Raw genomic sequence first — 25,000 nt, 5'->3', positions numbered from 1 at the left:
TTATAACATTAGATTTCAAGTCAGTGAGCTAATTATGGTGAATCATTTTTAGAAAAAATTTAGCTCACTGAGAGCCGGGATTGAAAAGCTCTGATAATTAGCTTGGGGCTAACCTCAGCAAAATGCATGACCCACTTGCCAAGGGCCCCAGTTTACGGTGCTCATCCTCAATATTCGTGCAAAGTGTATTAGGCCGATTTTCCAGCAAATGTGCAAACATGTATACATGAATAATTATTTATTTGATTGGCTCTATAAAAGTTTTTTTTTGATGATCTCTGCCTAATAATCTAATGTGTCAACAACCAATGTGTCTTGTTTATTATATTTCCCCTAGTCTAGAAAATGGATAAGAACGACCTGGTACAGAATGCAAAGCTTGCCGAGCAGGCTGAGCGCTATGATGACATGGCCGCAGCCATGAAAAGTGTGACGGAGCAAGGTACGGAGCTGTCAAACGAGGAGCGCAACCTTCTCTCTGTTGCTTACAAGAATGTGGTCGGGGCCCGCCGCTCATCCTGGCGCGTCATCTCCAGCATTGAGCAGAAGATCGAAGGCAACGACAAAAAGAAACAGATGGCACGTGAATATCGGGAGAAGATTGAATCCGAGCTGCAGGAGATCTGCCACGATGTGCTTGTAAGGCTGCCTGACTTTTGTCATTACCTCACTGATGAGCTGAAAAACTGTTTAAACTTTAGTAGTATTAAATGGCGAAAGTCTTGGTTAGACCCACAAAAAGCTACATTTTGCACTAATCTTAACTGCTTGTTTTCAGGGGCTACTGGACCAGTACCTCATTGCCAATGCATCTAGTTCTGAAGGCAAGGTGTTTTATCTGAAAATGAAAGGGGATTACTACAGATACCTGTCTGAGGTTGCATCCGGAGACACCAAAAAGGGTTAGTGTGAACAGTCTTTGGGTATATAATTATGGTTTTCATTTCATGGTGTTGTTGTATGTACCTGTACTATAAATCTATGTCAATTTAAATCTTGATATTTTATACCTCTAGACACTGTGGACAATTCCCAGCAGGCGTACCAGCAAGCTTTTGACATTAGCAAGGGGGATATGCAGCCAACACACCCAATCAGGCTTGGCCTGGCCCTCAACTTCTCCGTCTTCTACTATGAAATCCAAAACAACCCGGAAAAGGCTTGCAGTCTGGCAAAGACGGTGTGGAATGAACTTTTGTAAACGTATTGTACTTTTAGTATGAGATCCAATGCTAGAATGGAAATACTGTAGCTTTAACAAACATCATAATGGACATCTCTACTAATTGACACGATTGAATGCCTTGACAATCATAATGCACAGTTTTGATAGACACTTTATCGACACTTTTTTTTCAGCGGTGAAGAACTGCTCACAGTGAAATTCAAAATATTAGAAGCAGGTCTAGCTTTGACACTGCAGCTCTACTCCACTGCAAACAACAACCACAATCATACACATATTTTTAAATAATACCTCTGTTATGAAGATGTATCCTGTGAGGTGTTTGCTATTTGTCCATCAGGTCAGAGTAAGCTTTGTGTTGTATTTCAGGCGTTTGATGAAGCCATTGCTGAGCTTGACACCTTGAACGAGGATTCCTACAAAGACAGCACCCTGATCATGCAACTACTAAGGGACAATTTGACTGTGAGTTGGTCGGCCCTCACACTAATTCAGAGTTGGACAGGCGATTCCTAACTGTTTGTATTGTGCGTTTGCAGCTGTGGACATCAGAAAACCAGGGTGACGAGGGAGAGACCGGAGAAGGGGAAAACTAATGGAATTGCACTGTTAATCCACCTACACTCTTATCTTAAAACACAGACAGCTTATATACATCCCCCCTCCACTCCATCAGCCCCTTCCTCTTCTGTATGACAAGCAGCCTGAATTGCTCCTGACCAACTAGTTTACCCATCTCAGTTCACTGTGAGGTGACAGGGTCATTTTCAGTTGTTAGTACATTCAGTCACTTTGTAGAAACTTGTATTGATTAGTGGGTCCATGTTTCTTGTTTTTGTTAGCTTTGTGTGTAAGTCGGCTCCTTTTTGCAGTGAGCAAGTGGGAGTGTAAAAGATATTGTGTGTGTTGGCGCGTGTGTGTGTGTGTGTGTGTATGAGATGGGGGCGGGGGTAGATTGGAGGGGGTGTTGTGAATTTTAATCGTCATTCTAATTCCTTTGTCCCAGCAAGTTTGACGCATTTCACCCACCCCCTTTTTGTTACTTTTTATTATTGTGATTCCTCATGGTATTTACAGGTTTTATTGTATGGTTTTATTGTATGGTAATTAAACTGGCAAACACTGTGACGGTAGGTGTTCCATTTGCTTCACAACCCAATAGCAGTTTGTGTTCGGAAACATGTACAATCCTGAATCCAACTTACTGCAATTCTGCTGTGGGCTCATACAGAAAGGAGGCCGGCTGTATTGTGACACTGACATCTGAGTGTAATGCCCCTCCATCGTTTTCACACAACTTTAAAGGGATCCCCTAAATTACTAAGTGTCATTGTTCAGACATTCCACATTACAAAGCTGTTAGAAAGGGGTTTCTTCTGTTTTCTTTTACAAAGTGCAGATTGACTGTGTAGTTTGACTGCCATCAGCTGTATGTGTAGCCTATAGTAACCTTTTTGATATTATTCAAAAATGTTTGACCACATTGTTTCAACCTTGCCTGCAAAAATCTCTTGTCTCAAAGTGATTGATTTCTCCATAGGGAAAAAAAACATGTTGGTGCCTGGCTTAACCTGTTTAATCCATTTCGGTGTTACCAAATAGTTGACTGCGGCATTTGGACGAAACAAATTAAATTCCGAAATCATTTGAAGGTGCCATTTCATCTTTTCAAAGAAGCTCAGTGTCACAATACCATTTATCACCACTACATTCCACATATTGTAGTTGAAAACACCATTCCACGTTATAGCTGACAGCCTGTTTGTTCTGATAAAGCTCAGAGGGATTGAAATAATGTTTTTGTTCATTAAAAAAAAGTCAGTTTCATTATGCTTGACGAAAATGCAGTTAGTGAATGTGGAACGAAGCCTGTCTGTATATCTGGTATCTACTTGCTTTGTTTTTACTGACAAGTCTTATGGCTAAAATTTGCTTCTGTAACAGTCTATTACCCAGTGCACACACGTGGTTGTGAAACTTTAGAATAGGTCTAAAAAGCAATGATGACTTGGAGATAAACAATGGTCGGTGTAATTCTAGCTTTGTGTTATGTATCTTAAAACCATTCTAGTTTCACTATACATGTAATAAATAGGAACGTGTCAAAGACCATTCAGTGAAATAAAGATTCGTTTAAGATAACCTATTGTTGTCATTTTGTGGACAAAGACACCTGAAGATGTTGTTTTTGCACAAAATGTCCGCCAGAGGGCAAGCTTAAAGCCATCCCGTTAGGGGACTACTTCCTATGGCGGAGTGTTCCACTAGTTAAGGTGCGCGGATTAATGATGCAGGTGTTCCTTGGCGGCAATTAAACACATTGTGAGATGAGATCGCCCAGCATCTTCTCTACACTAAACTTCCCTACGCATTTCAACATTTTGGCTATTTAAAAGCTGTAAGTAACAGCACTCTTTGTGATTTCATCTATTTATGTGGTGATTTAGAGACCCCAAAACCACGTTGCTGTGAAGTGTTAGGAAATGTATGGACATGTATGTATGTAGGCAAATGTTGCTAGCTCGTGATGACGCTGTTTGGAAATGTCGAGCTATATTTTGTATTACCACATTTTTATAATCCAATCCCGTGTGAAGATTGTAACATTATTTATTCCGTTATCCAAACAGCCTGCCAGTATTCTACTTTATCTGTAAATTCTAACTATACTAAGTTTGTTTTACTTTTCATTGAACATTACTCGTCTCAGCTGCCCTAGTTGCAAACAGTTAAATGAATGCAAGTTAAAATTATTGCAAAACTTGAGCCAAAATACATTTTCTAATTTGTTTAACCTATTTTCATAAATAAAAAAGAGGTACATTGTTAGTTGGAACCACAAAAAAATGTTTTTTTTATATAAAGTTAAAGTTAAGATTGTCACACGCACACACTAGGTGTGGTGAAATTGGTCTTCTGGACCCATCCCCTTGTTCACCCCCTGGGAGGTGAGGGGAGCAGTGGGCAGCAGCGGTGGCAGTGCCCGGGAATCATTTTTGGTGATTTAACCCCCAATTTCAAACCTTGATGCTGAGTGCCAAGCAGGGAGGTAATTTTTATAGTCTTTGGTATGGCTCGGCGTAGGTTTGAACTCACAACCTGCCGATCTCAGGGCGGACACTCTAAGCACTAGGCCACTGAGTAGATATATAAATATTACACACTCTTAATTGTGCTATGGAACTGCAAATTCACATCACAATGCATATGTACAGAAAATGTGTATATTTGTATATTCAGCAAATTGTCTCCACACAATGTATTATATTTCCTCCATTTTATATACATCTCATTAGGGTTATGGGTGAGCTGGAGTCTATCCCAACTGACTCTAGGCGAAATGGCAGCTTACACCCTCGCGAGGTCACTAGTCATTCACGGGGCACATATATCCAAACAACCATTCACACCTTTGGACAAGTTCAAGTCTTTAATAACCTAACATGCAGGATTTTGGGATGTGAGAAGAAGTTGCAGTACCCAGAAAATAACCATTCAGGGATGGTAAGCACGTAGGATAGGATCGACATGATTCATCCCACAATGGGGAAAAGATGTGGTTGCGGTGCAGATACAAAAAGTACACACACACAAGGCTAAAAACACATGAAAACAAGAGGGAAACAATAAAGGACATCAAAAACGGTAAAATGAGCTGATGCAACTGGCTGCCTCTTCAGTGGTGACATTTCTACATAAAGCTCGAAATAAAACTACAAAAAAATAATATTGTGCACATACGATTGCACCAAGCATGGACAAACTTCACACCGACATGTTCCAACTAAAATCCGAATCCCAGTTCTCCAGACAGTCAGAAATACCACTAGACCACTATGTTTGCGTACCACTTTATTATAACTAAACTGGTATAGACTTATTTTGCCACCATCAATAAATCTAACTAAAGCATTTGACACAATTAATCACAATATTTTAATCAAAAAACTAGAACGGTATGGCATCAGAGGGCTGGTCTTAAACTGGATTAGAAGTTCTTTAACAAACAAGAAAAAATACGTGAAGCTAGGCAAACACATGTCTACAACGCTAAATATATCCTGTGGTGTACCTCAGGGATCAATACTAGGACCAAAATTGTTCAATCTCTATATAAATTATATTTGTAAAGTTACAAAATATTTAAAGTTAGTATTATTTGCGGATGATACAACTGCGTTTTGTTCAGGATAGAACCAACAGAAGCTAATACAAATAACAGAAGAAATTAACAAACTAAAAAGATGGTTTGACAAAACAGAATATCTTTGAATCTCAGTAAAACTAAAATAATGCTATTTGGGAACAGTAGAAGAGAAAGTCAAACACAAATACAAATAGATGGAATAGAAATTGAATGAGTAAATTAAACCAAATTTCTCGGTATAATGATTGATGATAAATTGAACTGGAAATCTCATGTAAAAAATGTACAACATAAAGTAGCAAGAAACACGTCAATAATGAATAAAGCAAAACATGTTCTATACCAAAAATCACTTCATATTCTCTACTGCTTGCTAGTGTTACTATATCTGAGTTATTGTGTAGAAATATGGGGAAATAACTACAAAAGTACACTTCATTCACTAACGGTGTTACAAGAAAGATCAGTTAAAATAATACATAGTGTTGGATATAGAGAACATACAAACCCTTTATTCATTGAATCGAAAATACTGAAATTCCACGACATAGTGAATTTGCAAACAGCTAAAATTATACACAAAGCAAACTATAATCTGCTACCCAAGAATATACAACAATTCTTCTCAACAAAAGAGGAGAAATATAATCTTAGAGAAAAATGTAATTTAAAACATTTGTACGCACGTACAACACTTAAGACCTTCAGTACCGTATATCAGTATGTGGAATTAAATTGTGGAATGGATTAAGCAAATAAATAAAATAATGTACTAATATGATCCACTTCAAGAAACTCTTCAAACTTAAAGTGTTTACAAAGAACAAAGAACCATGATAAACATTCTGAATTTATTTCATCCATCCATTAATTTTCTAGATAATCTTACTCATCTCACTATATGAAATATAATTACTTCACCAATTATATAATATATTTATTTTTTATTGTAATTACTTATGGAGTATATTGTGCATGAATTGACCACAGGAAGTGAACAAAAGTTTTAGCAACTGCTATGTATAGGAAAAGGGGTAGGATTAAATAAGCTTTGCTTATTCCTACTCCTTTTCGAACATGTTGAATAGAGAAACTGGAAATTGTGATGTATCATGTTGTATGCATGCATGTTCGAAATAAACTCAAACTCAAACCAATGTCAGGCATATTCTTTATTTTACAGGCAAAGTCAAAAGTATCAATGCATTTGTAGTTTATAATATAATTTACATAAAAGCAGTCTTTGACCAATATTCACGTGCCATCTGTTAAGGCAAAATAAAATGAACTCTGGTTTAATTTTTCTCCCCAACTGTTTTCTATACTTCTTTCTTTTTCGAACAAGCTGTCAACCAAGATGAACAGTAGCGGACCAACGTATCCCCTCGCCTCTTTGTATGTTGGGGACCTGCATCCTGATGTTACAGAAGCCATGTTGTACCAGAAATTTTCTCCTGCTGGGCCAATCATGTCAATCCGTGTTTGTCGTGATATTATCACCCGGAGATCCTTGGGATATGCCTACATAAACTTCCAGCAACCAGCTGATGGTAAAGTACCCTTTGTTACATAATTTTCATGGTCTACTTACATTTCCATTTAAAACATTTTCTCATATCTATCTGTTTAGGGAAGTCTATAATCTCCCATTTTAAGTCTAGTGGTGGAATTTAATTGCAGCTTACATTACCTCACTAGAAATAATGCCGCTCCTAAGAAGAGTAAGAAAACAATTTATACAAGTTATTTTAGCTTGTAATGAGCAAAAACATCTGCCAATGGAACAAGTCAAAATTGTCTTGGTAAGATTTCTTGAAAGAAGATATTAAGCTTTAAAAAATTAAAGGTGATTTTGAAATGAGCATTTATAGCCATACCTACTAATATTGTGAAGTTTTGTGTCTATTAAGACTTATGATGCCCAAAAGTAGTATTTTTTTCTCAGAAGATCTATTGCCTAAAAACAAGTTCTTATGTCTCACTGAAAAATACAATTCAGGGAATTGAGAGCAAGTTTGTTGAAATATTTTGACTAGAAATTAGAATTATATACTTGATCAGATGGTGAGTTTTTCCAGTGCTTTACTAGTGCTTATTGTAACATTTGAACTGGCAGTACCCCATATTTTTGACCTGTTTCCCAATTGTGGTGCTGGCATTGTCTTTAAATATTCTGGGCATAGTCTCTGTGAGGCTGCAAGGAGCATTAATGGGAAAGTGCCCTCTCTCTGAAAAGGTCAGCAAGACATCCCAAAATGGACTTTGCAGCTAAGGTAACACGGTAATGCACGACCCTAAGGTGACCTCGCAGTCAAAAGTATCTAATGTCGCAGAGGATGGATATGTGGATATGGCAAAAAAAAAATTATCACAATTATTTTTTCATACTCTCCGATCTGAAATATTGTGATTTTTTTTTCGTATTTTATTTAACCTGACCGTTTTAATTAATAGGTACAAAAAGCTAATTACATGAATTCAACATTTTAACATACTGAGTAATTAAAGCAAATTGAATAAAATACATATATTTAAAATTTCTACTCAACAGTTAAATAAATGTAGACAAATATAAAATTACACTGAACTATTTTACAATCCTGAGTATTTGTGCAGTGATGCAACAGATGAGGCTACAGTACATACAATGTTAATCATTGCTACGTGTCTTATATTTTATAACAGTACAGAGTAGCTAGTTTCCAGTTAAAATATCGATGTGGTCGATTAGCAACTGCTAATATGCTAGGCAGCAGTAGCAAGCTCTCATTTTTAGGTATTTCGTATAATCTCTTTGGTTTTACTTTTTCAAATTATTAAACACATTTGTTGTGTTCATACCTTGTACATTTGTTTGGTTGCTCCACATCACTTTTGTTTATTTTTGCAGTCCTTAACAACCGGTTGTAAAGGGGAAAAGGTAAACTTTGATTGGCTGTTTTCGCGGACATTTCCGCCATGTTTGATCAAGTTAATGCTGATCGTCGTAATTGACCTAAAATTTTTCACGATCATCAATCACGATCATGTAATCGCTCAGCCCTTTCTCAAACCAAAAATAAAAAGGGATTATAGAGCTTGTCCTTTCTAGTGGTTTCCAACTACAAATATAACTTACTCTGTGGACTTCTGTGTGACAAATATAATGCTGGAGGAGCATTTTTGAACTTAACTCATTGCAATGCCATCTTCCTCAAACCTTTTCTTGTCTTTTAGCGGAGTGTGCTTTGGATACAATGAACTACGACGTCATCAAGGGACGCCCTATCCGAATAATGTGGTCTCAACGTGACCCCGGCCTTAGGAAATCTGGTGTGGGCAACATTTTTATCAAGAACATGGATGACTCTATAGACAACAAGGCATTGTATGATACCTTCTCAGCCTTTGGAAATATCTTGTCCTGCAAGGTAAGTGCTGATTGGTAGCACAGCCTGTGTTAAGTTGAGTAAGGAGGTGATTTCGGAATGTTAAAGCGTATTTGTTGTAGGTCGTTTGTGATGAGAAAGGTTCGAAAGGCTATGGTTTTGTTCACTTTGAGACTCAGGAAGCCGCAAACCGTGCCATTGAAACCATGAACGGAATGCTGCTGAACGATAGGAAAGTGTGAGTAAAAAAAGGCTTTTATTGAGAAGTTACATCTTTGAAACTGTTATTTACCTGATAACATGAGGCCAAGAGTACTGCAGAATAAACTTGTAAACTATGGATGGCGTTTGACTTTTAGATATTTTTTCTGTTTTGCTCAGACAGGGGTCAAAATAATCAGTCTTAGGTCCAATCCCAATACACCCCCTCAACCTACTTTTTAGACCCATCCCTACATTTTGCGCTTTCCTGTGAAGGTAGTGGTGTCCCAATGACTCTTTGCATATAGGAGTAGGGGGTATGAATCTAGCCCTTCAGAGTGAGGGATTTCAGATGCTGACTTGCTCATGTGGGGCCAGAGAAAAATGCACAATTTCTGCAAAGGTTATATAATATATTACATGTTAGTTTGGAACGTTAGTTTGTAATGTTAGCCAGCTAGCCATGCTAGCTAACGCTAGGCTAAAATACTAAATAATAATACTTAAATACTAAAACTTTAAAGCTTGCAAATGTAAAAACATCAACGTTACATTCATTCAAAGTTTTCACGAGAGACAACAGTCGTAGATGTTGGCTTCTTCTCCATGTAGTTCTTCGTTTATTCATCAACCAAAGCATTATGAATGTAAAAAACCCCAAAATGATCTCAGCCGTTACTCTATTGCTCTCGGGTTTGTTGTGTAATGGTGGGACTAGAGGGTTGTACAGTACACAGCTACTAATAAAGTACTGTGGTATTAATTAAATAAAAAGTTCTACTGCCTTTGGAGAACACCCGTAGTTATTTTTCATCCATATGTGCTGCTGTGCGGCGGTGACGTTGCTGAGCCGAGTCTTGGCGCATTCGTGTGTCAAAGCGCACACACTGAGTGCATACAATCATAACAATATTTGAATAATGACAAAATAACAGCAAGTCTACTGGTTAAAAAGGGTGCGTTAAAGACAACATGAAGGTCTTTGGGCTTCAGAACTGTCAATAAAGGTGACGCTTTAAACACGGGAGTGTCGCGCGCCGAGCGCTGCTTTAAAACATGCCTCGCCAAATGTGTCAATACAGCATTACCGCCATTGCTTCAAACTTAATTAAACATTTAAATAAAAAGCATTCAGATTTCCACAAGGAGTTTAACGCGTGGCAGGTTAATATAGTTAACAGCTTCCCCCATGTCCCCAGTAGATACAAGACAATCATACAGCTGGTTGGCTTGTTTAAAATTATTAGAGCAGTCCAAACCGCCGACGTAATGTAAAATAATGCAAGTAAATTGAGTGAATTTCGTAACAAATTCCCACTTTTTCATTTGTGTTTTATCTTCAACGATGTGTGTTTTACATGCTACTTGTCTTATCTGTGTATTTCTAGCCTTGTTTTCAGTGTTTATTAATTATTGTATTTGTCTTAAAGCAGAGCTCAAAATTGGCAACCATAAATCATGAGGCATTTACAAAACCCACAACCAGTAAAGTTGGCATGTTGTGTAAATCGTAAATAAAAACAGAATACAAAATGTATGGATATTTGCAAATCCTTTTCAACTTATATTCAATTGAATACACTGCAAAGACAAGATACTTAATGTTCGAACTGGTAAACTTTATTTTTTGCAAATATTATCTCATTTGGAATTTGATGCCTTCAACATGTTTCAAAAAAGCTGGCACAAATGGCAAAAAAGACCGTGGGAGTTGAGGAATGCTCATCAAACACTTATTTGGAACATCCCACAGGTGAATAGGCTAATTGGGAACAGTTGGGTGCCATGATTGGGTATAAAAGCAGCTTCCATGAAATGCTCAGTCATTCACAAACAAGGATGGGGCGAGAGTCACCACTTTGTCAACAAATGCGTGAGAAAATTGTCGAACAGTTTAAGAGCAACATTTCTCAACGAGCTATTGCAAAGAACTTAGGGATTTCACCATCCACGGTCCGTAATATCATCAAAAGGTCCAGAGAATCTGGAGAAATGACTGCACGTAAAACCAACATTGAATGCCCGTGACCTTCGATCCCTCAGGCGGTACTGCATCAAAAAGCGACATCAGTGTGTAAAGGATATCTCCACATGGGTTCAGGAACACTTCAGAAAACCACTGTCAGTAACTACAGTTGGTTGCTACATCTGTAAGTGCAAGTTAAAACTCTACTATGCAAAGCCAAAGCCATTCATCAACAACACCCAGAAACGCCGCTGGCTTCGCTGGGCCTGAGCTCATCTAAGATGGACTGATGCAAAGTTGAAAAGTGTTCTCTGGTCTGACGAGTCCACATTTCAAATTGTTTTTGGAAACTGTGGATGTCGTGTCCTCCGGACCAAAGAGGAAAAGAACCACCCGGACTGTTATAGGCGCAAAGTTGAAAAGCCGGCATCTGTGATTGTATGGGGGTGTATTAGTGCCCAATGTATGGGTAACTTGCACATCTGTGAAGGCACCATTAATGCTGAAAGGTACATACAGGTTTTGGAGCAACATATGTTGCCATCCAAGCAACGTATCTGCTTATTTCAGCAAGACAATTCCAAGCCACATTCTGCACGTGTTACAACAGCATAACTTTGTGGTAAATGAGTGCGGGTACTTGACTGGCCTGCCTGTAGTCCAGACCTGTGTCCCATTGAAAATGTGTGGCGCATTATGAAGCCTAAAATACGACAACAGAGACCCCGGATTGTTGAACAACTTAAGCTGTACATCAAGCAAGAATGGGAAATAATTCCACCTGAAAATCTTCAAAAATTGGTCTCCTCAGTTCCCAAATGTTTACTGAGTGTTGTTAAAAGGAAAGGTGATGTAACACCATGGTAAAAATGCCCCTGTGACAACTTTTTTGCAATGTGTTGCTGCCATTAAATTCTAAGTTAATGATTATTTGGGGAAAAAAATTAAGTTTCTCAGTTCAAACATTAAGTATCTTGTCTTTGCAGTGTATTAAATTTAATATACTGGTTAGTTGAAAAATATTTGCAAATCAATGTACCGTATTTTTCGGAGTATAAGTCGCACCGGAGTATAAGTCGCACCTGCCGAAAATGCATAATAAAGAAGGAAAAACCCATATATAAGTCGCACTGGAGTATAAGTCGCATTTTTTGGGGAAATGTATTTGATAAAACCCAACACCAAGAATAGACATTTGAAAGAAAATTTAAAATAAATAAAGAATAGTGAACAACAGGCTGAATAAGTGTACGTTATATGACTCATAAATAACCAACTGAGAACGTGCCTGGTATGTTAACGTAACATATTATGGTAAGAGTCATTCAAATAACTATAACATATAGAACATGCTATACGTTTACTAAACAATCTGTCACTCCTAATCGCTAAATACGATGAAATCTTATACGTCTAGTCTCTTACGTGAATGAGCTAAATAATATTATTTGATATTTTACGGTAATGCGTTAATAATTTCACACATAAGTCGCTCCTGAATACAAGTCGCACCCCCGGCCAAACTCTGAAAAAAACTGCGACTTATAGTCCGAAAAGTACGGTATTTTGTTTTTATTTACGATTTACACAACATGCCAACTTCACTGGATTTGAGTTTTGTAATACAATGTCAATGAAGCTTTCTATTCTAACGTAATTCTAGATTATGGCAGTCTTTATCTAATATGTAAAATAATTGTAAACTGTTATTTGAGTGCAATAGGAAAAGCCCATGTGTTTAATGCACATATTAATTTTTAATTCTAATATTGTTCTTTTGGTGCAATAAGAAACATATGTTTAATCATAAGTTTTATCATAAATGTCCTGTTAAAATGAAGCAAATAATACAAATTTTTGTGTTGTCATTTATTTTGAAAAGTGTTAAAGTATTGAAATACATAATTATATACATTTTAGTGCAAAAATACAGCATGGGACATATGTGCAAACTATGTAGTTGCTTACGTGCCCGAACGTAAACTATGCAGTGACGTCGCAAGTGGTGTCCCAATTCTTAGGGAAGATTACAAAGCTCTACCCCTTTTTGCTTCATTTCGAGGGTGTAGGAGTAGTGGGTGAGGGCTAGTGGTAGTGCATGAGTGGGTGTATTGGGATTGGGCCTTTCATCACTATGACCAGTTTTCTTCGGCAGTCGTGCCACAGTTTTAGGGTCTCCTTAAGACGTTAATTGTCTTTGGGTGCAAGCGTAGAGAAGTACCAAGCATCAGACAGTGTTGTCATCCTCAGTGAAAGACATTAAACAAAACATTGATTATGATCACTCTTTGTGTCTCTCTTTGGCTTTATTTATTCAGGACAATGCACATTAATGAAGTATCCGCTGTAAATGAGCCAGATTATTGCATAGTTATTCATTTACATCTGTAGTCCCCCATACCAGTGTGGGTGAAGTGTCTTGCTCAACGACACAAAGGCAGTGATGTGACTGCGGAAACTGGATTCAAGTTTCTGAGCCACGTCGCCCTAAAAGACTTATTTCTTCAATGAGGGCAATGACATCAATTTCTTGTACCTACTTACTTTACTTACTTACCATCTCTACAGTTTTGTTGGCCATTTCAAGTCCCGCAAGGATCGAGAGCTGGAGTTTGGCACCAAAGCTATGAAATTCACCAATGTTTACATTAAAAACTTTGGTGAAGACTACACAGATGACAATCTAAAAGATGTATTTGCTGCATTTGGTAGGAACATGCATGTTGCTTTAGCTCTGAAGTCTTAGAAGGGTAAATATGATTGTTGGTTCTTGCTCTCAGGGAGGACCCTCAGTGTGCGTGTGATGAAGGATGAGAAAGGTTGTTCACGTGGTTTCGGCTTCGTGAATTTTGTTAACCATGAGGACGCGCAAAAGGTAGTGTCACATTTTGTTTTCAAAGTTTTCACTGAAGTTGTGATTTGGTTTGCATTGTATTATCTGCAGGTGAAAAAAATTATCAGTACAGATGGACCTTGGTCTGTGTTATGGCGGTTTGTTTTTTTGGCCCATGAAATAATTCCACACATAATTTTTGTTCTTAAATGCTAAATTTGCTCGAAAACTAGCTACAGCAGTGCTCGGTAGTAGAGCTTGACCGGTATGGATTTTTCAGGGCCGATACAGATTATTAGTTGTGAAATAGGCCGATAACCGATATTTGGAGCTAGTACTAATTTATAGTAAGTGACATATTGGCATCAACATTTACAATACAAGTACAATTGCCAACACTTTGTTTAAATGCCCGAAGCATGTTTATTTAAAAAAAACAAGTAAACAAAAACAGAAAATGCAGTTAAAGTTAAAAGTTAAAGTACCAATGATTGTCACACACACTAGGTGTGGTGAAATTTGTCCTCTGCATTTGACCCATTCCCTTGTTCACCTCCTGGGAGGTGAGGGGAGCAGTTGCATCCCTTATAAAGCTTATGAATAGCTCCCTGAATTTGTATCCCCTGCCAAAAAGACAGGCTGAAATATTATGTATTCCTTTACGTCAACTGTGATCGATGAAATGCAGCTATACAAAGTACACAACGTAATGTACAGATTATCAAAAGCATTATTTAGGTTGAAATATCATAGGTTACATAATTAACATCTTTATCAAGGCATGATCGTAACACTAAACATTTTGTATTATGTATTACTAAGCAGCCCCCCACCACACACGCACACACACAATATTCAGGTATACAAATATTGCACGACAACTGTGCTTTGCTGTTCTGCAGCTTCTTGTGTGGCACACAATATACTCTATACCAGTGGTCCCCAACCTTTTTGTAGCTGCTTGAAAATTTGTCCCACGGACCGGGGACAAATACACGATTGTATTTCATAAAGAAATACAATCGTGTGCTTACGGACTGTATCCCTGCAGACTGTATTGATATATAATGTATATATTGTGTTTTTTATGTTGATTTAATTTAAAAAATAAAAACATTTCCCAGTGGTTGGGGACCACTGCTCTATACTCTTCGCGTGTCCCTGCAATAAAAGTAAACTGAATTCAGTTAAATTTTTTTGATCTCTCTCAACACAAACAAACACGTGTGTTACTATGGCCTAGCAGAGCTGCCGTTTGTTTATGTTTTTACTGTATTCTATAATAAAAATAATAATAACCCATTTTATTTATAAGACATCTTTTTAGACACTCAAGGACACAAAACAAAACAATAAAATTAATTGGATAAAAACTAAGATACAATTTACAGTGAATAAGCAGTCAGGAATAGGTGTGTTTTGAGTCTTGATTTGAAGAGGGAAATTGAGTCCATATTGCAAAGGTCTGATGGTAGTGAGTTCCAAAGATGAGGGACTGAGCGACTGAAGGCTCAGGCCCCCATTGTGGACAGTCTATATAAGGGGACAGTGAGATGGACGGATGACGAGGAACTTAGGGAACATGAGGGTCTGGCGACATGGATCAGGTCATAAATATATGACAGAGGAAAGGTTATGGATAGCTTTGAAAGTGAGGATAATTATTTTATATTAAAATAGAGGTTTTATAACACCACAGTAACACAAATGCAAGATAGTGCAAGAAGTCCCACCACGTAAACTAAACAGCAGCTTCAGTGTAGAAGCTCAAATACTTTATTTATTTATTTACTATTTCCAATGCATTAAAAAAATGTATCCGTCAGCATGTCTTTCATAGTGATTGTGAACGATAGGCAACATTCCAAAAAAATTACAGTTCCCCTGTAAGTGGCGTTCACTTGAAACTGTGTGACTCTTGTTAGCGTGTGTTACTTTGAGAGAATTTAGAGGATTAATTGTTATTTTTCAAACATTTGTGTGATGTTGCTTCTTATTTGTAATAACAGGCTGATTTGTTGTGAATGCAGCGGCAGCTGAACCGAATGTAACAGCGTGTCATAATTACGACTATGAGCTGGATGAAAAAAAAATACCGGAAGCAGTATCATTAGTCCAGAATCTTCACGGTCTACAAGGATCGACCCAATTAGAAACGGGTACTAGTAGTTGGTTTGATTACCTTGCAGAGTTTTGGCTAAAATGGGGCTGGAAGTCTTTGAAATCAATGTCTTTGGCTTGCGAGTTTGTAGTCTTCTAGCATTGGCATCCCTAGCTCCCTCATTGCCGGCTAGAGCGTCTTTATGCCATCACAACAGGTGGGTGCTCAGATTAGTCGTGCTGCCGCTATTTTATCGATGTTTTCCAAAAGTTATAAACGGCCATACTTTTAATCCAACTGATCATTCTTTTTTTTTCTATCCAAACATTAACCACACTTAAGATTCAATATTCGGGGGTGAATTGTTTTATAAACCCTTTCGGTGCTGTCTGACATGTTGCACTGTCGTCAATCGCAAAAAGAACGGTACTCTCATATTACATCATCACAGAAATCTCGTAAGATTAGAGCGGACATATTTCGTAGTAGATCTACAAGCAACCGATTCATGACTTTCCAACCGGACATTGACCGATCATACTATATATATAGATCGATCCAGAGGCTCCCCAAACGATGTATTCAGATCTCGAAAGTTAAAATCGGTTATCCATTTGCACCGATCAATTTTTACAACCCAAATAGTCACTCATTGTAAATATTGGGATAGCATAATAATATTATTATGATACAATTATTTGCAATAAAGGTAGAGGAAATTAATCGCATAAATCAGTTTCAGCACATGAGTTTATTGATTTATATTGGTATAAAATTACTTTGTTTTTAAATGACCATCCAACATTTATTTTTTTCTCTGTTGTCCAAGTCACCCTTGATTATTCTGCACAGCAAAAAAACAAAAAAAACACAGAAAAGTTCAACACTATATCACAATAATCACTAATAGAAGTAAACATTTTCAAATAACATGCAAATGTAAATAAAAAACAACAACTAATATCGCAAAATTTTTGCACACATTTACAATACTTCATTATTTCCGCCACACATTAATAGAACATAATTAAGTCAACTTCTTGTGGTTTAAAAAAGTTAATTAAAAGATGTAAGGTTTTACTTTCAAACGTTAAAAAAATCTCCAGGCACCAAGCCGTCTGCAATGGCCGGATATTTGGCTCTCCTTCGGGGTAAAGAGAGGGGCAGAGCACGGCGGTCGTTCAACATTACAGTCGATGTCTTGTATTTTAACACAAATGTACGTCACTACTGTCATCCCAGCTTGACATGTCTGCTTTTAGCTGTTTTATGAATAAATAAAGCTATATTTACATTTTAATGTCGTTCTTTCTGCTCTGCATAGCACCGCGTCATGAATAAAGTAATTTTCAGAGTTGAGTGTGCAAAGGATCTCGGGATATGAAAGGACGCCAAGTGTACACGGATGCAACTTTTCTGCTAATGGGAGAAACACTTGAATTTGGACAGCCTTTGTGCACCGCAATATCAGCACCCCACACTTGCCGAATGGAGACAGCTATTGTCTTGTACAAAGTAGTACAAGTGAAGCAACAAGCAATTTGCAGTCATGTTGTTATGATAGCTAACGTTAGCTATCCAAATTGCTATTATTAGCTAATACCTAAAGCTAATGCACGTGCATGTGTTACGCTCATATGTAATTACGTCATGACGTACGAGAAGCCAGAAGAAGGCAGGATATACCGTACATTGGAATACATTGGAAAGTTGGCACCCTCTAGGCATCTGTGTATGTGTTGCAAACAGCCCCTTTAACGTTGAACATTCTTATTTTTAAAAATGTTAATGTTGATATAAAGTCTGCCGTTCTTAAATCCAATGTTTTCCTTTTTCTAGTATCGTTAAGATGTATCAATTTCCTTTTAAAACTATCTTTGATCGAAACCTATTTTCCGGAAGGCAAACTTGCCAAGGACTAGTGTGTCCCGATACCAATATTTTGGTACCGGTACCAAAATGTATTTCGGTACTTTTCTTAATAAACGAGACCACAAAAAATGTTGTCATTGGCTTTATTTTAACAAAAAATCTTAGGGTACATTAAACATATGTTTCTTATTGCAATTTTGTCCTTAAATAAAATAGTGAACATACTAGACAACTTGTCTTTTAGTAGTAAGTTAGGTTCCTAATTAGTCTGCTGACATATGCAGTAACATATCGTGTCATTTCTCATTCTATCATTTTGTCAACAATATTAAAGGCCTACTGAAACCCACTACTACCGACCACGCAGGTCTGATAGTTTATATATCAATGATGAAATCTTAACATTATAACACATGCCAATACGGCCGGTTAACTTATAAAGTGACATTTAAAATTTGCCGCTAAACTTCCGGTTCGAAAACGCCTCTGAGGATGACGTATGCGCGTGACGTAGACCGGGGAACACGGGTATGCCTTCCACATTGAAGCCAATACGAAAAAGCTCTGTTTTCATTTCATAATTCCACAGTATTCTGGACATCTGTGTTCGTGAATCTGTTCCAATCATGTTCATTGCATTATGGAGAAGGAAGCTGAGCAAGCAAAGAAGAAAGTTGTCGGTGCGAAATGGACGTATTTTTCGAACGTAGTCAGCAACAACAGTGCACAGCCGGCGCTTCTTTGTTTACATTCCCGAAAGATGCAGTCAAGATGGAAGAACTCGGATAACAGAGACTCTAACCAGGAGGACTTTTGACTTCGATACACAGACGCCTGTAGAGAACTGGGACAACACAGACTCTTACCAGGATTACTTTGATTTGGATGACAAAGACGCAGACATGCTACTGTGAGTATGCAGCTTTGGCTTCTAAACATTTGATCGCTTGACCGTATGTGCGCAACTTTTTTTTGCGTATGTACGTAACTTTTTTAAAATATATAAGCTTTATGAACCTTGGGTTAGGTGAACGGTCTTTTGGGCTGAGTGATTGTGTGTGTTGATCAGGTGTTTGAATTGTATTGGCGTGTTCTATGGAGCTAGGAGCTAGCATAGGAGCTAGGAGCTAGCATAACAAACACGCAGGTGTTTTTATGCAGGATTAATTTGTGGCATATTAAATATAAGCCTGGTTGTGTTGTGGCTAATAGAGTATATATATGTCTTGTGTTTATTTACTGTTGTAGTCATTCCCAGCTGAATATCAGGTACCGTGAGTATGCAGCCTTGGCTGCTAAACATTTGATAGCTTGACCGTATGTGCGCGTCACGTACGTAACTTTTTAAAAATATATAAGCTTTATGAACCTTGGGTTAGGTGAACGGTCTTTTGGGCTGAGTGATTGTGTGTGTTGATCAGGTGTTTGAATTGTATTGGCGTGTTCTATGGAGCTAGGAGCTAGCAGAGGAGCTAGGAGCTAGCGTAACAAACACGCAGGTGTTTTTATGCAGGATTAATTTGTGGCATATTAAATATAAGTCTGGTTGTGTTGTGGCTAATAGAGTATATATATGTCTTGTGTTTATTTACTGTTGTAGTCATTCCCAGCTGAATATCAGGTACCGTGAGTATGCAGCCTTGGCTGCTAACATTTGATAGCTTGACCGTATGTGCGCGTCACGTACGTAACTTTTTAAAAATATATAAGCTTTATGAACCTTGGGTTAGGTGAACGGTCTTTTGGGCTGAGTGATTGTGTGTGTTGATCAGGTGTTTGAATTGTATTGGCGTGTTTTATGGAGCTAGGAGCTAGCAGAGGAGCTAGGAGCTAGCGTAACAAACACGCAGGTGTTTTTATGCAGGATTAATTTGTGGCATATTAAATATAAGCCTGGTTGTGTTGTGGCTAATAGAGTATATATATGTCTTGTGTTTATTTACTGTTGTAGTCATTCCCAGCTGAATATCAGGTCACCCCCGGCTCTCACAGCATCTTCCCTATCTGAATAGCTTCAACTCCCCACTAGTCCTTCACTTGCACTTTACTCATCCACAAATCTTTCATCCTCGCTCAAATTAATGGGGAAATTGTCGCTTTCTCGGTCCGAATCTCTCTCACTTCATGCGGCCATCATTGTAAACAATAGGGAACTTTGCATATATGTTCAACTGACTACGTCACGCTACTTCCGGTAGGGGCGAGCCTTTTTTTTTTATCAGATACCAAAGTTGCAATCTTTATCGTCGTTGTTCTATACTAAATCCTTTCAGCAGTATCAATCCGATACCAAGTAGTTACAGGATCATACATTGGTCATATTCAAAGTCCTCATGTGTCCAGGAACATATTTCCTGAGTTTCTAAACATAATATACATTGAAAGAAGATTTTGTGATGCTAAAAAATATCGATGTAATCATAGTATAGACTAGATATGCTCCTGTACTCCTGTATTATTACAGTGGGTGTTAGGTGTCGATCCACCAATGGCGTTTGTTTATATTGTAGCATCCCGGAAGAGTTGGTGCTGCAGGGAATTCTGTGAATTTGTTCTGTAGTGTTTGTTGTGTTGCGGTGCAAATATTCTCCCAAAATGTGTTTGTCATTGTTGTTTAGTGTGGTTTCACTATATGACACATAATTATGACAGTGTTGGCGTTCATACAGCCACCCTTAGTGTGACGTGTATGGCTGTTGACTAAGTCTGCACTTCATTCACTTTTGTGTAGTGTGTTCAAAGTCAAGATGATCGTCTCAATGATTGATGGTCAGACATAGTGAAAGTTTGTCTTGGCTTTGTCAACTATAGACAATTCTTAACACATCCAATGTCATGACACCGGTGGTCTGCGGTGTGTAGTATGTATAGCTACCACTCGTCCTACAGCAGACCTGGGCATTCTGCGGCCTGCGGGCCGCATCCGGCCCTTTGTACGTCCCTGTCCGGCCCCGCGTGAGGCCAATCATAAATTACAAAATATATTTAAAAAAGTATCTATTTCGAGTGTGCAATACAACGGTGCTGCTTTTGTTTTGAAAAGCGTTATTTGTATGACTTCCGTGTGGACGTATGCTCGTGCGCGCAGCGGCAATTACAAAATAAATTTAAAAAAACATCTATGTCGTGCGTGCAATACAACTGTGCTGCTTTTATTTGAAAAGTGTGATTTATGGGCGTATGTCCTGTTAGTGAAGGCGCACAGCGACAAGTGATGCCCGGTTATCCCCGAGACGCTAAAAAAAGAAAAGGTGATGACGAATGGCGTGTTTTCAACAAGACATGGACTGCCACGTAAAGGTAAAGCCGTGTGCTTAATTTGTAGTACACATGTTGCTGTGTTTAAAGAATATAAGAATAATAGACGTGAGTGTGAAAGGAACGAGATAAGTTGAGCTGTGTTAGTATAGCTTGCTCAATAAAAGTTTAAAAAGAGCGTCAGACTTGGTGTGCACTTCTTCTGGACGCTACAATTGGTGGCAGAAGAAAAACTTTGCGCATACTGCACTGTTTGTGTGCTACATCATCGAGAGGTACGTACAGAGAGAGAGAGAGAGAGAGAGAGAGAGAGAGAGAGAGAGAGAGAGAGAGAGAGAGAGAGAGAGAGAGAGAGAGAGAGAGAGAGAGAGAGAGAGATGAGAGAGAGAGAGAGAGAGAGAGAGAGATGAGAGAGAGAGAGAGAGAGAGAGAGAGAGAGAGAGAGAGAGAGAGAGAGAGAGAGAGAGAGAGAGAGAGAGAGAGAGAGAGAGAGAGAGAGAGAGAGAGAGAGAGAGAGAGAGAGAGAGAGAGAGAGAGAGAGAGAGAGAGAGAGAGAGAGAGAGAGAGAGAGAGAGAGAGAGAGAGAGAGAGAGAGAGAGAGAGAGACTACAGGTGCAGCGCACGCTGCTCGCCATGGGGGAATTCCGCCCTCAACGAAGACTCCCAGGTTTGATGGCAAGGCGAACTGGGAGGCATTTCATCCCACTTCTGACATCAATTGTAGCGTCCAGAAGAAGTGCACACCAAGTCTGACGCTCTTTTTAAACTTTTATTGAGCCACCTATACTAACACAGCTCAACTTATCTCGTTCTTTCCACACGCACATCGATCCTCACTCCTCATTTCCGCAACAGCAACGCTTCCTCCTTCTTCGCCAATCACCTTACAGGCGTGCTACCTTCACAACAAAGAGGCGGCAGGATAAGTGACAGAAATGGACATTTTTGCATTGTAATATACATCAGAAGTGTTGTGTAAGAAAGTGTTAAAAATAAAACCATCAAAAGCCATCTGCTTTTGTATAAAGATAAGTTAGGTTAAATGAAAATATTATTTTTTATCTTACGGTATATCAAAAATAATTTAAGCAAAATTTAATTGAAATATTGTCGGTGTGGCCCTCCAGCAGTGCTCAGGTTGCTCATGCGGCCCCCGGTAAAAATTAATTGCCCACCCCTGTCCTACAGGATGATACTTTGAAATAAATGTACTTGATTTGCCTCCATGGAGACAAGGATTAGTGATTTAGAAGTAGTTACCGTATTTTTCGGACTATAAGTCGCTCCGGAGTATACGTCGCACCGGCCGAAATGCACAATAAAGAAGGAAAAAAACATGCATACGTCGCACTGGAGTCGCATTTTTGGGGGAAATTTATTTGGTAAAATCAAACACCAAGAATAGACATTTGAAAGGCAATTTAAAATAAATAAAGAATAGTGAACAACAGGCTGAATAAGTAAGTGTACGTCATGTGACGCACAAATAACCAACTGAGAACGTGCCTGGTATGTTAACGCAACACATTATGGCAAGAGTCATTCAAATAACTATAACACATAGAACATGCTATACGTTTACCAAACAATCTGTCACTCCCGATCGCTAAATCCGATGAAATCTTCGTCCCCGGTGTCGCCTCCGGTATGCGCCGTTTCCTTTCTTTCTGCTGCTCGATCGCCGTTTTCTACGTCCGGCTTGTAATCCGCAGCCGAACATGTTCGTCTGTATAACACGACGTGACAGTGACAATGACGGGTGGGAGACCGGTACTTTTTAGAGGCGGTATAGTACCAAATATGATTTATTAGTATTGCGGTACTATACTAATACCGGTATACCGTACAACCCTACCAAGCACAAATTGATATACTTGAAATTTAGGAATATAAATCAATATATTGATCAATAGTTACACCCCCAACATGTACATAAGTCTTCACGTCCTTTGCTCAATACTTTGTTGATGCACCTTTAGCAGCAATTACAGCCTCAAGTACTGTATGTTTGAATACAATGCCACAAACTTGGCACATCTATCTTTGGGCAGTTCTGCTCATTCCTCTTTGCAGCACCTCTCAAGCTCCATCAGGTTGGATGGGAAGCGTTGGTTTTCATCCAGGATGTCTCCGTAATTTGTCTGTGATTTTTAATATCCATCCATCCATTTTCTACTGCTTGTTCCTTCCGGGGTCGCGGGGGTGCTGGAGCCTATCTCAGCTGCATTCGGGTGGAAGGCGGGGTACACCCTGGACAAATCGCCATCTTATCGCAGGGCCAATTAGCATAATTTAAAAAACTAACATTTTCACACTGTTATTATGGGTTATTGACTCTAGAATTTTGAGGACAAAAATGAATGTATGAAATTTTTAAACAAAATGTGAAAAAATAAAGCGCTGTGAATAATTTCCGGATGCACTGTCAGGGCTCTAATTTACAACTTGTCACAATTTGTTTATAAAGTCTTTACTTTGTTTACTGGAATGTTTACTCCTCCTTTATTTAACTGCAAACTTTATCTGTGTTCAAATAATCAATACCAACTAAAATGTTTTGTCATCTCATCGAATTGAACGCAGGCGGTGAAGATTGTTCATTCGATATGAGAGGTATCACTCCAGGGTTTTTTTTGTTGGCCAAACTGTTGTACTGAAACACTAGGGAGGCATTGGAGAAGAACAAAGCTTATTTATTAGACTTCATATTCATTAGCCAAACTGTTTTGTGTTTTATTTTGATATCAAAAAGTAAACACCAGGTTTTTTTTTTACATTGTTTTCATGTCACTAAGGTCTTCAAAAATCATTCATGTGACACATCATTTTGGTAATGTTTTATTGTGTATTGTTAATTACTATACGACATATTTCTGCTCACACTCTTAATGGATCTGTCCCGATACAGCATCTACATGTACATATAAATGTACATAACTTAAATAAAAAAAAAACCTCTCTATCAAAATGTAATAATGGAGATAAAGGCATGACAAAATGCTGACAAGTTGATATTAAAGAATAAAAAACCTAATATTTGTCTATAAATATATGGATAACGTTTATCTATAGTCTTTTTATTAGACATTAAAAAAGACAAGATGGTATTACGTTCACACCCCAACACTGCTTTGCTTAACAATCAGTAATCATGATTTCAATATTGATAACTATAATCTTAATTATTACTTTAGCCATAATTGGCAGCCCTAGATCTCATACATGAACACTAATTTTATCTATTTTATATATGTGTGTATATATATATATATATATATATATATATATATATATATATATATATATATTATATCTCCTGCCTCGAAAAAAAATAATGTTTGCCTTGGTGCCCTAAAATATGAGCCCTCTTTTAAGTGAACACTTGCCTTGACATTAAAAAGTTAAAATTCGAGGCCTGCACTGTATATGATAGAGGTTTACCCAAAAAGCTTTGCGCAAGTCCGCCATTTTTATTCTGTGGTAGTTCAAAGTTGTTGTCAATATGTTCCTTCATTTTCGCTAACCTCTTGTTGTGGGGCAGACTGGCTCATATGCATGATAAAATCCTCTGTGTAGCTTATAGTTCTTATCTCTGCCAGTAGACCCGATATGAAAGTGTTAAAAATACAACATGACTGACGGGGTGGAGACTCAGTCAAAGGGGGCCTGGCCTGGAGGAGGACTTCGGCCCTCCTCTTCTGTGTCTTGTACTAATTGTAACAATGCTGACACACCAACAGTTACTGTTATATTATCCTCTCTCTCTCGACTATTACTAATCAACTTATTAATTTCCTGTAATTATCTGCTTGCTTTTTACTGCAAAGTGGTTCCGTCTAAGCTTAAACATCACCTAGCACTTATTTCTTGGTGTTGTTTAAGCGAGCTTAGCGGTTAGCTTAGCTATTAGAATGCCTGTTCCTGGCTTGTTCTCGGGGTGTAACATGTTTAGTAGCCTCATCCTCCAGTGATACTAACAAATGCAATTCATTTGTCATAAGGGAGGTGATTAATAATAGATTCGGGGAGCAGCTCCACACTGTATATGGAGGAGATACATAGTTACTC

At 38.2% G+C, this 25,000-nt stretch overlaps 2 protein-coding genes across 3 annotated transcripts in view; both read left to right on the top strand.

The window, feature by feature from the left end:
- Nucleotides 1-2,833, top strand: part of LOC133653873 (14-3-3 protein beta/alpha-1) — a 3,666-nt gene extending 833 nt beyond the window's left edge. The window contains exons 2-6 of one of the 2 annotated variants that reach the window (XM_062053659.1): nucleotides 338-639; nucleotides 779-902; nucleotides 1,017-1,180; nucleotides 1,556-1,651; nucleotides 1,726-2,833. In XM_062053659.1, the coding sequence (XP_061909643.1) occupies nucleotides 346-639; nucleotides 779-902; nucleotides 1,017-1,180; nucleotides 1,556-1,651; nucleotides 1,726-1,782 (735 nt within the window). In that variant the 5' untranslated portion in view covers nucleotides 338-345 and the 3' untranslated portion in view covers nucleotides 1,783-2,833. The remainder of the gene's footprint in view (nucleotides 1-337; nucleotides 640-778; nucleotides 903-1,016; nucleotides 1,181-1,555; nucleotides 1,652-1,725) is intronic. The other variant, XM_062053660.1, reaches the window with a different exon arrangement.
- Nucleotides 2,834-3,413: 580 nt separating this feature from the next.
- The window catches only part of LOC133653871 (embryonic polyadenylate-binding protein-like), a 30,706-nt gene continuing 9,119 nt past the window's right edge, over nucleotides 3,414-25,000 (top strand). Inside the window, exons 1-6 of the mRNA XM_062053657.1 lie at nucleotides 3,414-3,584; nucleotides 6,679-6,883; nucleotides 8,550-8,743; nucleotides 8,824-8,939; nucleotides 13,437-13,576; nucleotides 13,649-13,743. Of these exons, the coding sequence (XP_061909641.1) occupies nucleotides 6,691-6,883; nucleotides 8,550-8,743; nucleotides 8,824-8,939; nucleotides 13,437-13,576; nucleotides 13,649-13,743 (738 nt within the window). The 5' untranslated portion in view covers nucleotides 3,414-3,584; nucleotides 6,679-6,690. The remainder of the gene's footprint in view (nucleotides 3,585-6,678; nucleotides 6,884-8,549; nucleotides 8,744-8,823; nucleotides 8,940-13,436; nucleotides 13,577-13,648; nucleotides 13,744-25,000) is intronic.

Source organism: Entelurus aequoreus, linkage group LG07 (assembly GCF_033978785.1).
Source record: "Entelurus aequoreus isolate RoL-2023_Sb linkage group LG07, RoL_Eaeq_v1.1, whole genome shotgun sequence".
Lineage (NCBI taxonomy): Eukaryota > Metazoa > Chordata > Actinopteri > Syngnathiformes > Syngnathidae > Entelurus > Entelurus aequoreus.
The sequence above is the reverse complement of the archived record's forward strand: the minus strand, read 5'-3'. Positions and strand labels throughout refer to the sequence as shown.